Source organism: Paramisgurnus dabryanus, chromosome 24, assembly GCF_030506205.2.
Source record: "Paramisgurnus dabryanus chromosome 24, PD_genome_1.1, whole genome shotgun sequence".
NCBI lineage: Eukaryota > Metazoa > Chordata > Actinopteri > Cypriniformes > Cobitidae > Paramisgurnus > Paramisgurnus dabryanus.
The window spans coordinates 7,855,152-7,868,465 of record NC_133360.1 but is presented as its reverse complement, the minus strand read 5'-3'; the positions used below and the strand labels follow the sequence as shown (position 1 = coordinate 7,868,465).

The 13,314-nt window shown below is 44.2% G+C and overlaps 1 protein-coding gene across 2 annotated transcripts in view; it reads right to left on the bottom strand.

Annotated features, from left to right (window-relative positions):
• bcor (BCL6 corepressor) overlaps positions 1-13,314 on the bottom strand; it is a 39,011-nt gene that overhangs the window by 22,436 nt on the left and 3,261 nt on the right. The window contains exons 2-6 of one of the 2 annotated variants that reach the window (XM_065244549.2): positions 8,610-8,684; positions 4,392-7,406; positions 3,114-3,170; positions 2,535-2,742; positions 582-875 (exon numbers count right to left, since the gene is read on the bottom strand). In XM_065244549.2, the coding sequence (XP_065100621.1) occupies positions 582-875; positions 2,535-2,742; positions 3,114-3,170; positions 4,392-7,406; positions 8,610-8,612 (3,577 nt within the window). In that variant the 5' untranslated portion in view covers positions 8,613-8,684. The remainder of the gene's footprint in view (positions 1-581; positions 876-2,534; positions 2,743-3,113; positions 3,171-4,391; positions 7,407-8,609; positions 8,685-13,314) is intronic. The other variant, XM_065244550.2, reaches the window with a different exon arrangement.

Sequence of the window (13,314 nt, the reverse complement as noted above, 5' to 3'; positions counted from 1 at the left end):
CAGAAAACATGGTTGTTTTTCTATTGTTATGAGCGTTGCTTTCCCAGGAACACAAACAAGCGTGAGTTTCATAGCTTTTACACTAATGCACTGCAACAAACAGACACCCTTATACAGATACAAAAATCTGGCTGGCAAATCGAAGCATTCTGGATCGTGTTTAAATAATGTGTGATTATACAAAGGTGGTTTTGATCTAAAATGCCCTTTAGGAGGAGTGCAAAGACAGAGATGGCCAGAGAATGCCCAGCAGTTGTGTTTATTTGGACCATGTGACGGCAATAAACACAAATCAAGGAACCGAAAAGGCCAGCAAATGGATTAAAGCTGGAGAGAAGAGCAACAGCTTAACCCTAGGAATAAAGTGAGACGTGCAAGGGAACAAGACAGGCGGCATCCTATGAAAACGTAATACTTTAATTAAAAGGCTTCCTCTTAAATCCAATTAGTCAACTAGTCATTTAGGCAACCAACTGACTAGTTGTTGTAGACTGAACAATAGGATTATAAGGTGGAAAAACAGGACAGACACAGTGAAGGACACTGTAGGCGGTTAAGAGACAGACAGCTCAAATATCTACCTGAAATCAGTCTTGCTCTCTTCGCTGCGATGCAGTGATCGTCCTCTCCTCTCGTCTGCCTCTCTCCCTCTTTCTCCCTCTCTTCTGCGGCGTGCGTGCAATCAGGGTGGCCTTGGCTCGGCTCCAAACCAAGTGCACGTTTCCTGCTCGTCGCCGTGCCAACAGAGCCCTCCTCCTCCCCTTTCACATCCCTCGTTCTTTTTTCCTCCACTCGGCGGGACTGCGGGACGTCAGCCGGCAGACCACATCTCTGGAGCACGGGAACTCTGTTGTTTGCACACGTTGGCGTCACACCTGCAAAGCCAAAGTGTTAGTCAAACACGTTACGTCATGGCCTTGCAAAGAAAGGCCCTTTCAACCGCACAGAATGCAAGTTCAAAGAAGAATGAGAGGCCAGTGGAAAACAAGGCCACTGGAGCACAGAGAAAGACAGACAGACAGACAGACAGGAAAGAGCTAGAGAAAAACAAACCCCTACCCTGGACACTTGCGTGTTTGTGCTAAGTCCACCACACCCTTCCTACACAGAGCGCTAGACAGCAACAGGGGCGGCTTGCTCGCTTAAATTAGCCCAAAACGTTCTTGCCAAGATCGCAAGCGGCAACCCAGCTCAAGTCCCCCCTCCCATTTCTCCTGTTCTGTGTGTGGCAGTGAAAAGCGCTCCTTGAGAATGTCTCCCGGCAGCTAAGAGCATTGGCGTAGATCAAAGACAGGCAATGGGGGCTCGTCCGATATTCACACAGATGCAACACAAGAACTCTCACCATATATAAAACGTAATGTACACAAAAATTAAATCTTATAAAGCCACACATGGCAAAGGTCCAATTACAAACATGTTTATAAAAAAAACACATACCACAAAAATAGATTAAGCACGTACTGGTGAAACTATTTTAATTAACGCACTCTCGATGCCAAACAAACCTACCCATATACTGGCCCAGGCAAGAATGCAGTCTGCCCTGCCCCGGGGTAACACTGACACACAGAAAGCATGTGACTAACACCACATGCATCCCATAATTGATGGCAACGTCTGCACCATAGCAACTCTGGACTAAAGTGGATCACCATGGTAACATCATTCGCGTCACCACAAGAGAATAAGGGGGATATATTGGAGGACAGAAAGAACGTAAAAATGCAGTGTTGAATAATTAAATAATCAATTTTTGTGAGCTGTATCGATTAATAAAAATGATGGGATCTGGCAGCCATTGTGAACCTCCACAGATACAAGACACTGCCAGATCTTCCCTGGAAGTGTCTTTTTTCCCGCTTTATTTGCCCTCTGAGCATCGTACCGACTGCCGATCTGCCGAACACGTTCTGTTTATGTAATCCAGAGCGCTGCTAATTGTCCGTGTGGCTGACACATGCGAGCGTACGCGCACACACATTCTGACCCACATACACAGGAAACGCCTCGCCTCTGTGAGAGCCTACAGGGAGAGCAAGGTCACATAGCAGCAAAGTGTTGATTTGGAAATCTGATGGCAATAGGCCATTAGCAGAGCTCTAGTGGAAAAACATGAGTCAAAACTGCAAAGAAAGTGAGGGCGAGAGAGACCGAGGGAAAGAAGGAGAGTGAGCATGTGCTTATTTATGCATGTGTCTCCTGTTTGAGGGTGGCGGTGGCGGAAGCCATGTTTACCACGTTGTTTCCGCTGGTTTAGCGCTGTTGCAGGAGTGCCGCAGCACAGGGACCGTCCCTAGTGACATGGAGAGGAAGTGTGCAGGGGAGTTGAAGAATGAGAGCGCTTCCAAAATGGTATGCGTGTGGAAGATTGCAGGAGATAGGACAAAAGAAGAGAGCATGCGATCAAGATGGCGCACCAAAGTGTGTGAGACTAAGACACAGAGTGAAGAGAGAGAGAGATAAAAAGGAGTTCAAGAGTGGCAGACATCGTAAGAGAGATTTGCACTTATGTGTGTGCGCTTATGTCTTACCGTTGTGCTGCTCTGTGTGATCGGAGAGGACTGAAAGGGCTGCGGAGGGCCTGGAGCTTGGCTGGCTTCGTTCCCAGTCTCCCGCTCTCTGCTGGCTTTCTGCCAACTCCCTCTCTCGCTCCCGATCTCTCCCTGAGCCGGGCGCTGCAGACGACACACACCCCTCCTTTTCCTTCAGCTCCAGCTCCGAGAAACGGATCATCGCACGCTACAGACACACACACACATACACAGCACAATCGTGAATCCAGACCCAGTGTTAAGAGCACGTCTTTCTCGCGCTTAGAGTACAATGCAGGAAAATTAATAAAATGGGCACAACATAAATCTGTGGTAAAAAGTTGAACAGGAGCTGAAGCAAGTAAATGCAGCAGATGCATACCAAAAAACTAATAACAAATGCTAAATGATGCAAGTGAAGTCAAGGGATTTCTTAAAATTTGACCATGCAATTTTCAGGGCCCCTGATAAAGGGGGAAACAAAACAAAGGACAAATCTGACTTCACAACTGCCTGTGGGAGCAAAACCAAAGTTACTCATTTTAACTGATTAGTAATTTAAAAATAAAATGAACTGACCTCCCAGTACGCAGCTGGTTGACTTAAATTACTGTCCTCTTGTGATAATCCTTCCATCTAAGCAATCAGAATGGGGCTCAATATCTTTTTCATTTTATTTGAAATTTAAAATGTTCACAAATTTAACACATCTGTATACAAACAACTTACCCTGCTACGGAACTACAAGAATCACTATAACAAGGCATTGTAAGCAAGACACTAATTCTTATAAAAACATAGTGGAATTCAAGACATTTGAGAATAAAGTTTTAGAAGCTGTTGTGTAAATAATATAAATATTACTGTGGGATGTGTGGAAATGTGCAGACAAAACTAGGCTTATTTTCGAAATCATGTGGGGTTTCTGAAATGGAGCTATTGTCCTCTGTCAGCCTCTCCATCTCTCTCTCTCCTTGTACACTAAGCAGGGCGACTTTGTATGTGCGTGTGTGTGTCTGCACTAATGACTCTGCCAGTCGGCGAGCTCTCTGCCCACTGCTGCTGGTAAGAGTTTTTAATCTTCCCCATCAGGAACGAATGGGCCGGATTTCACTAAAGCTGGGAGAGCTTCTACCATGCACATGGCTATTGGGGGCCTGGGGGGAGTGCATGTGTTTGTGTATGCGAGTTAAGAGAAGAACAGCGCACAAGAAGCAGCTTGTAGGAGAGTGCGTGGTTATGTTTAAGTATGACCGACATGTTTTTCGGACACAAACTCACACACTAGTCTCAGGGGGCTCACCTGCAGGTTAACAGTTGCCTGCAGCATTATGTGCTAGCTAGGCCCTGGCCTGCACACACACTCAGCAGCTGAGCTTCCGCACGACTGGCCAGAGCAGCCACAGACGACATGCTGTGTTAACCCTTTCAGCTGCTAACTGAACCACACATTCAAGGGTGTGTGTTCTTACACAAACACACATTCTCTCACGATAACTGTGCACTGCTGCCGTTAGAGCCTGCTTGACAGATTCACAGTAGGGGAGCAAGAAACGATAGAAAGAGAGAGCAGGAGAGGGAGGGTGGGTTACAGAGAACCGTAATTAGCGAGGCGTTCAATAAGAGTGAGCAAAGCAAGATGCAAGTGCTCACTCGAAGCCGGAAATTTAAAGAAACCCTGGACTTTAGAGAACTAACTCAAATTGTAAAGTTCTGTGAAGATTCTACCAGAAAACAAAGTGTGGGGTGTTTAAATTATAATCTTACTACAGCTTAGGTTTTCTGAATGATTTTTAAACAAATGTTGTGTGACTTTCTTATTCATTCTAACAAATGTAGAAGAGGTGTGCAACTCACCTGCAGGGCTCGCTGTTCCCGACTCAGTTTGCTAGTATCCGCATACAGCTCAGTTGTGACGCATTTGAAGCGGTCGCCAACATAACCTGTTGAGTTGGCTATTCGCTTGGCTAGGCTGGATCTCTTGTTTTTATTCAATCCATGTCCTTCTTCCTCATCCTCGTGGGACTCTGCATCTTCTTGCATGTCCTTGCCCAGGTCCATATATTGTCGATTAGCATTGTGCCGATCAACTCTGAATTCTGCACCATCAGCCCGAGCCCTCTCACCTGATGTTCTAGCACAGCGTAACGTCTGCTCCTCCAACATATCTGGTAGTGGGCTATGCTCAGATGAGCTCTCCTCACCCTGGCTATGCAAAGGAGAGTCAGCCTGCATCTTAGGCTGAGGTGGACTGCATACCTCTGGCCGCCGCTCTGACTCAGTTGGCCTAGATATGGCAGGCTGGCCAGAACGCAAGATCTGCATGAGCTCTGGCTCCTTACCCTCAGAACTACTGCCACTCTCATTCCCTGTCCCACTGCCGACTGGCTTAGCTGGCTCTTTGCTTTTGGCATCAGTGACACTATATTTGTCTGGCTCTGGACTGCCATCGGTATCATCATGGACCAGGTCAATACAGACAATCTCTTCCTTATTCACTGTGTGATGCTTGCTCTGAGACCTACAGCCCTGAAATTCTTGCCTCTCTGACTCCCTTTCTGATCTGTAACCCGTTTCTGTCTCTGTAAGGCTCTGACGCTTGTAAGAAGGTTCCTCATGATGCCAAGGTTTGTCTGATGGCCTGGGTCTCAGCTCAAGACGCTCAGAGACTTTGTGGTCCATGGGCATGTGTGGAGACATCAGTGGGTGGACCATCTCTTGTGTTTCATGGTAGGTCAGATACTCTCCATGGCTAGGTGGTATTCCAAAAGGGAGGCCAGGTTTAGGAGGCAAACGTGCTGAATACAGGTTGTTAGTGCCCAATAGCACTGGGTGAGGGTACACTGGCCCTTTACCAGGCAACTGCAAGTGAGACAGGGACAGACTTTCAGGTACTGGGTAGGAGAGATATCTGCTAGAAAATGCTAAGCTTGGAGAAAGATATGCTTCACCCTGAGGCATGTAAAGATGGCTTGGTGCATGTCCATTTTCTAAATGAGTTTGCTGGTGCTTGTAGCCAATTTCAGGGATTTCTGTTTTTTTTAGTGTTTTTGAGGGCTTTGTAGCTGAGGGGTGTCCATGGTTATTAGTTGGAGTCTTTTCTGGTGGAATGGGAGTGGACTTTGTCCATTCACCATTTATCTTGGGGGAAGGTGAGGCAGATGATGGCCGAGATGTTGAAGTTATGACAACAGGGACAGAATTTGGGACTGAGACGTTGTTTTGGTCATCAATTCTGGGACAAGAGGAACTTCTCGGCTCTGGCACTACATGCTCAAGATTCTTGTTCTTTATGATGTTGCAGCCTTTGCTTTGATTAGACTCAGAGCTGATTGTCTGGGTAGGACTTGGCACAACCCATGAGGAGGGTAAAGTGCTAATTATCTCAGGTCTTTCTGGTGTTTTAGAAGAAGTGCTAACAGCAGAGGAGGATGGAGAAAGAGTTTCTTTTAAAAGCTCCCTGTTTGGGGGAAGTCCATAACGAGAGTTGGGGGAATAACCAAGTTTAGCTAAGGCCTCTAATTTTGATTGATATCCATTGGGAGGTCCTTCAAAATCCATGATTTTAGCAGACAAGTCTAAAGGCTTATCTGCTGGGTCTTTGGTAACAGGCCCCTGTTTCTCAGATGGTTTCTCAGAAGAGGTCTTCACAGGTGAGCAGCTGCCTTTTCTTTCATTCCTTACACATCTGTTCGAATCCAAGGTTGCCTCTTTGGCTTTAGGTTTTTGGCTAGCAGTTCGAATAGGAGAGCGTAGCTCTTGGGAAATGTTGCTAATGTATACAGGGTGAGCAACTGATGGTGAGGATGAGGAAGTTGAGGAAGGACTCCTGTACAGATGCTTTTGGAACTCAATAGTGCTGTCCACAAGTGGTGGAGGGGGTGGAGCTGCAGATGGTTGAGGGGGGCGTGCTGTCGGACGGGGAGGTTGCATTACCAGGGAAGGACATGTGTCTACTGATATGGAACTGGAGCTGCTGCTAACTCCAACACTGCTACTGCAGCTAACACTACTGCTAGTGATGCTCGTGTTTTTGCTGGATGAGGTCCGGGTGGACTTGCTGTTGCTGTGATTGTTTACACTGCTGTTGTGTTGCCTGTCACTAGAGGACTGGTGGTGGACCTGTGTCTGCTGATGTATGGTCTGCTGCCCAAATGCTGAGGGCTCATGGTGAATCCTTGGGCCAATGTTCTGTATGGTTTTATCCTGGTGGTGCATCATTGGTGACAGTGCTGTAGGAGCAACAGTGGCAGTGGGGATCCTGAGAGGAGGGGCGAGGGGTGAAGATATAGGTGCAGGAGGATAAGGGGGCATGTAGAATAAGCGCTCAGCACCAGCTGCACTTCCTCCTGCTCCAGCACATAGAGACTGGTAGGCCAGATGTTGGGGAAGGTAATGTGGTGGTTGTGACAAGATTGATGCTTTATACATGTTTAAAGCATTATATTTACTGGAGTCTATAAAAGAGTACATTCCAGCTTCATGATATGGATTCATCCATGGAACCCGCAAATAGCTGTTGCCATTCAAACTTAGTTCGGGAGGCTTGTCTGCTGATAAAACGCGTCTATCCAACCCTAATGCATCTGCACCAGTCCCAGGCAAAACGAGCGGCTTCTGAATCCCAGGTGGAGAACTCTTATAAAGTCCAGGATAACTGTTTGAGGTCTTTCTGGTGTCGAGGGACACGTCTGGTTTGTACAGCAGGTCTGGGATTCTATCACCAACAAAGCCCTTTTCTGTTGGCAGAGTCCGGATTCCTGCTGGATAAATTCCTCCATGAACACGGAGACTCTCCCGCATCAAGCTGGACCGATCGATGCCTGAGAGCGCACTGAGATGGTTCATTCTGCAGGTTGTACTCGCATCCACCTGGGACAGAAGAGCAGAAAATGGTCATGGTGGAATGGGGGGTGTAAAAGAAGACAATAAACAAAAAGCAATAAGAACCAGACAACAGGCAGACAAAGGAACAAAAAGCCAATCCAGATTAACAACAGGTATGATCCATCCATTTGCTATCTAGAGATGAGATTCACTTTTCACTAAATGTAAGGACAGAATCATCATTGAAACAGAGACTACATGACGTGACAGCCACAAAAACGTTAGACAAAATGAGGTGGTCATGATTTCACCAAAAAAAACCCACATAAAAACAAAAAAACTTTTCAATGTCTTGTATTAAAATTGTTCATTTCACATTATTCTCTGGTGATTACCTTACAAACTAACAATACATGAAACACACATTCAGGGTCACAACATGTGAATGTGGAGATCATTCTTAAATATCAGCAACAGGCGGTATCTCCATATGGGAGATACCTGAGAGTTAAATTATACCAGTTCTGGCTTGTGCATTCTGTGGGAGTGCATCTGTCAACAATGGAGAATATTAATGCAAGAAAGCAGGTTGTGCTCTTTGCTTCATGATGGGTTAATGCATTTCACAATGAGAGGGGACAGTTGAAATCTTACTGAAGTCTCATTATAAAAAGGAAAATGCAAGGCTAAAGTGTTGCCCCTCAACTTTGGAGAACTTTGCTACATATACAGTACTGTGCAAAAGTCTTAGGCCACCACCACCTGACTTGATGTTGTAACGTCCATCCATATTTATTTTTCAATATATTTTATTAAGATACAAACAGGAAATAAGTACAAAAAATAAATAATTACATTTTCAGGACTAAATGTCTTCTTTAGAAATTGTCGGTGTTCAGTGTGACCTCTCTTGGCACTAAACACATCTTGAGTGTTTTTGAGCAAAATGAAGTAAAAATATTTTTTTATTAGAAATTAGTATTTAATTTTATTTAGGTTTAAGAGATCCTGCAGTTTCCTGCTACTGCTCAAGTGGAAGGGGAGTTTACCCTAAATACTTGACACATCAGTTGAGACATCCTGTATTTTCTGGATGTATTCTATTAAAGAGACTGAGAAAAAATTATATATGATCACTATAACATTGCAAAAATTCATGGTGGCCTAAGACTTTTGCACAATACTGTTTATGGACTCATACATATTTTCTGCAAATGAGTTGCTGTGGGGTAATGTGAAGGTGCTTACCATGCTTTGAATGATGACTTTATTTCTCGGTTAGTTCTCAACAGATTCTATTGTCTTCACCATCTCAAGAATAATCTGTGTGGGGAAAAATATTTTAGACATCATGCAACTGTCAAGATTTACAATTCTTATTTATTTACAACATAGTACCTTTTCAGTTAAGATGAAAAGAGAACAACAGGGGACAAAGAACACCAAACAGAGAAACTGGCATGATGCAAGTGGAGAAACAATACATGCAAAACAACCACTTGGTGGTAAAGCCATAGGGCAGTACCTCAACACGCTTTCGTCTCAACGAATGGTCACAAGGCCACGTGCCTTGTTATCTCAAAGGCTATGATAAGGAATCCCTCTGCGTTCTGTACTCATATAAAGCAACGCAAGGGGAGGGAGTGAGAGGGGTTTCATCATTACAGAGGAGAAGGCAGCAATCAAACGAGCCTCCTGTCCCCACCCCTCCCCAAATACTGCCGCCCAGCCCCACGGCTTGGCAAGACATAACAGCAGAGCTCTGTTGGGTAGGCGAGCCGCGCCTCTGTTATTGATGGCTCTACAGACCCCAGATTTCAATAACGTAGCCCCAGAGCTTATCTAGAGACGTGGCCACAGTTGCTGCCATTGAAGGAGTGATGCAGTTTGCCCTCTGTCATCAATCAAACCAGCCTACACACACAAACACACACACACACAGATGTGCATGTCCATGCGTCACTTCCATAGCAACCTGCCGCAAAACAGATTCAATGCATAAACAAAAGTAATGCAGAAAATTACGATTCATCTTGCATTTATGCAAAGAAAGCAGAGGTTGTTGGGTATTATGTATGCACCACAATGAGTCTTTGGGCACTTTTGGCATCTTGAATTTTAGTTATTTCTACAATGTCTCAAATTGATATCATTTTATTGTGGGAATAACAATAAACAATAGATTCAATTGTGTTCTTAAGGTAAATATATCAAATAAATTATGTATAATAAATACAAACAATTATATTTTTTTCACACCTTTAGCAAGATATGACAAATAATTATAAACCCTAAATGCAATTTGCACAACAAAATGTTGTGTTAACAAGTGTTATGTATCCTGATGTGTATGTTTTCAAACATGCATCTCGCTTACACTCTTTACACACTGCGTACTATTTATTTTAAATGGTGCAAAAAATAAATAAATGTGGAAATTGTACATTTTACGCATTTCAAACAGCAAAATACATGACGAAGGAATGGGGACTGAAAATTGTCCATATTAAAGAAACTCCAATAAACACAATAAGCAAATAAATTATTATTTCATAATTGCACCAACATTAAACTTCAGTAAATTCTGTTCCTGGATCGTCTGCCTCCCTTCCCCCAAATCTTCACTGCTCTCAAAGCCTATAATCCGACCCTGCCGTAGGGAGCGCACCAGAGACTCTCGCCTTGGCCATTCAGTCACGTTCTCTGCACTCTCATTTTCCGTCCCCTCTGTGACCCGTCCTTTCATTGCGCCGGCGGGGGCGTGGACATTATGCATTTTAGGGGCGCATGGGTAAGAGGGCTACTCACCCCCCACGGAGAAAAGAAACCTCCGCTCTCAAAGACATCAATCACAAACCAGGCGCGCCAGGCTCTTTGTCTGTCACTTAATGCAGGTGAGCCAACACCAAATCGGGGCGTTTTAACTTCGTTTCTAATCACCTAGACTTTCAAAATACCCTGAACGACAGGTTTACCTCTGGGACATTCACACGGGACGCATTCGTGCGTTCAAAAAAGCCATACGGAGCGCAACTGAACAGAATTAGGGGCACATGTTCTGAAAAATCTCCATTGCTTCTTTAAAAACGCAAGGCTGATGGCACAGGATGCAGCGCATTGCGAGGTCCATCAAAGGAGAACATAACCAAATATTTTAAAACATAAAACAAAATAAACTAGTTTGAACAGCAAATTCAACCTTAATTAAACGGTGCTTTTAACAGGAGCATAAATGATTTATTGTTTCAGCTACAGCAAGGCGCTGACGGAAAAATTTCCCTAATTTTGCATCGCATAATGTGCAGCGCGTGTCCTAGCTAATAGAGCATACAGCTAATGCATGCTTACAATTATAAGCAAATAAATAGAAATGCAAACATAGCTGCACAAAGAAAAACATGAAACATAAATTAGATACATATATTTCAATATATAATGCTATTTAGGCTTAGTTTTAGTTTGAAATTAGGGTTGTTATTTAAAAAAGACAGAAAATACTATTTTTAATAGCTTTTATTATTTATATTTTTAAGGTAGAACTAATTGTTTTTAAATGCAGAGATGTACGTGTGACAGCGTGACAAGGAGACGCCAAGGGCACGAGCAAGCGTAAAAGCCACTGCCTCAGGTCGGTGTTGACAGAAAAACACGAGATGTTATAAAGTGCGCAGAGCATGAAAGACAGTGTTAAATGCTCAGCTAAGAAGGTGTTGGGTTTTGCAGTTAAGACTCGTGTGTGGAGAATGGGTGGCCGCTTAGACTTCCACGTATAAACTCCTGGGGCCCACCGTCAACTGTGGCAGATCGCCAAGTTCATCGTCCGCCGCGCCGAGACTCTCAACGGCTCTTAAAGCGGCAGTAAAATGTTTATAATGTCCGTACACGGAAGACAGAATGCCAGCTGAGAAGAAAATTTGGATGAGACAAACAAAAATTGTATATTCAGAACGTTTAAAATACACCATATGTAAGAACATATTTCTGAGAAACGGAAATTGATACAGGATCTATGAGGTAGGCTTAACATAACTTTTCATTTATCTTTAAGGGAAAATACCTAATTAGCTATAGCCAAAGGGGCCGACACGGATAATTGAATAACAAAGAAAAACAAACTTTATTGTCATTATGCACTCGTGAATTTGGCTGGCCCGTTAGGCTATAGAAAAAAAAGAAGAAAAGAAAAAACAAATCAGAGCGCGGATGTTTAAGACGTAACTTCTACAAAGCAGTTTTTGAGGTTGCCTGCAGATATTCAGCTGCGAGACACGATACAAACCGCCGCAAGCCCCACGCGCTGACAGCGCTCACATTCCGTGTGCGGCCCCCGCAGCCATTCTCTCTAGCGCGCGCTCACCTCCCAGTCTGCCTCGTGCGCTCTGCGCTGCTGTAAAATGGTGGGTAGCTCGCGTGCTCTCTAGAGAATAGCGCTGGATCTCGCCAAGCCTCTCTATCTCCCTTTCTTTCTGTGTAGAAATCGATGCGGGTTGGGTTCTTTGTGATTTTTAGCTCTACCCCAGGTAGGCTGGTTGTTTTAGGTCGTGCGCGAAGAGATGGGACAAATGGGATATTAGATTGTCTCTCGACCCCATTTTACTGTCATTAGTCTTGGCATCAGAAGTGTTAATAGGCCTATTTGAAACACATTCGCTTCTGCTGTCATGCATGCATGTGTAAAGAAACAATATGCGAATGCATACGGAACTAATATGGAAACCATTACCTGTTTAATTAGTATTAATTCCTATTTAGTATTCATTTATTCTAGATAGATTACATAGATATTGCCAATAAAATACAAAAATGAAAAGCTTTGTCTGAAACTACATAAGTTAGGTTACGCTTGGGCCTAATTTGAAAGTTTTAAAGTAATGAGGTGTGTCCCAAACAGGAATAAGGTGCAAGACAAGCTTTCAACGTGTGGGAAAAGAATATACGGCGAAAAGAAAACAATGTCTTCGTGGGTAGGCGTCACTCCGGGGGCGCGCGGCGATCCGTGCATGCCGGGGCTCCTGCTGCGGCACAAAAGCTCGGTGAAGCGAAGAGAAGAGCTCTCCCGTTTCAGTACGCGCCGTCCCGCGGGACCGCTCGGACATAGAAGAAACTTCAATCAAACCGTGACGTCTCCAGCGGGAGCCAAACAACGAAAACCGATCCGGGCGCATCTCTCCACCCTCACACAAGCTTAAGACTGGCGAATAAAGCCGAATGGGCTGCCAAAACAAAGAGAAACATTGGCAACCCGAGTTGGAAAAGAAATTCCATCAGAATTTCAGTTCAGTGATACCTTAAGAGTTATGTGGGGTGAACATGTGGTGTATATCCAAAGTTGTTGTCCGTTATAGGCTTTCAAAGTATAATTTTATAGGATGGACACAGTCTCTTGCTTAGAGTCTTGAAATTGTCATTAAAATGAAATCCGACTGTAATGCAATAAAATCAATATTCACAATTCAAGTGTATCCTTAACATAAAGCATTCCTAAACATACTACAACATTCGTCGTTTCTGTAGCATTGTCCAACAGTAAATGCCACCAAAACCACCTAAAATATTGACCATATTAGGCTGGTCTCTAATTTCGTATCATTTGATCTCTTTCAGTAACCTCAAATGCAGACAAACATCTGCATGTGGTTCATTTCGGTGGTCTAATTTTTGCCTCATTCATGGCCAACATCAATCACTTAAAATATTCTGTTAACTGTGGCACCGGTTTATCTCGGGCCATGACTTGGTCTAAATTACACCAGCGGGTATGTATAGAGCATTACAATACGGGTCAGATATGTCGCACTTTCTCCCTTACAAATCTGACGCCGACATCGGAATATAGGCTGGTCTGTCTCCAGACAGGCTCCGTGGGTAAGGAGACCGTGCAGGCGTGAGCTCACACTGAGCTGACTGCTATAAATAAACAAATCCAGAGAGCCGGGGGTCTCGCGGGGCGCGC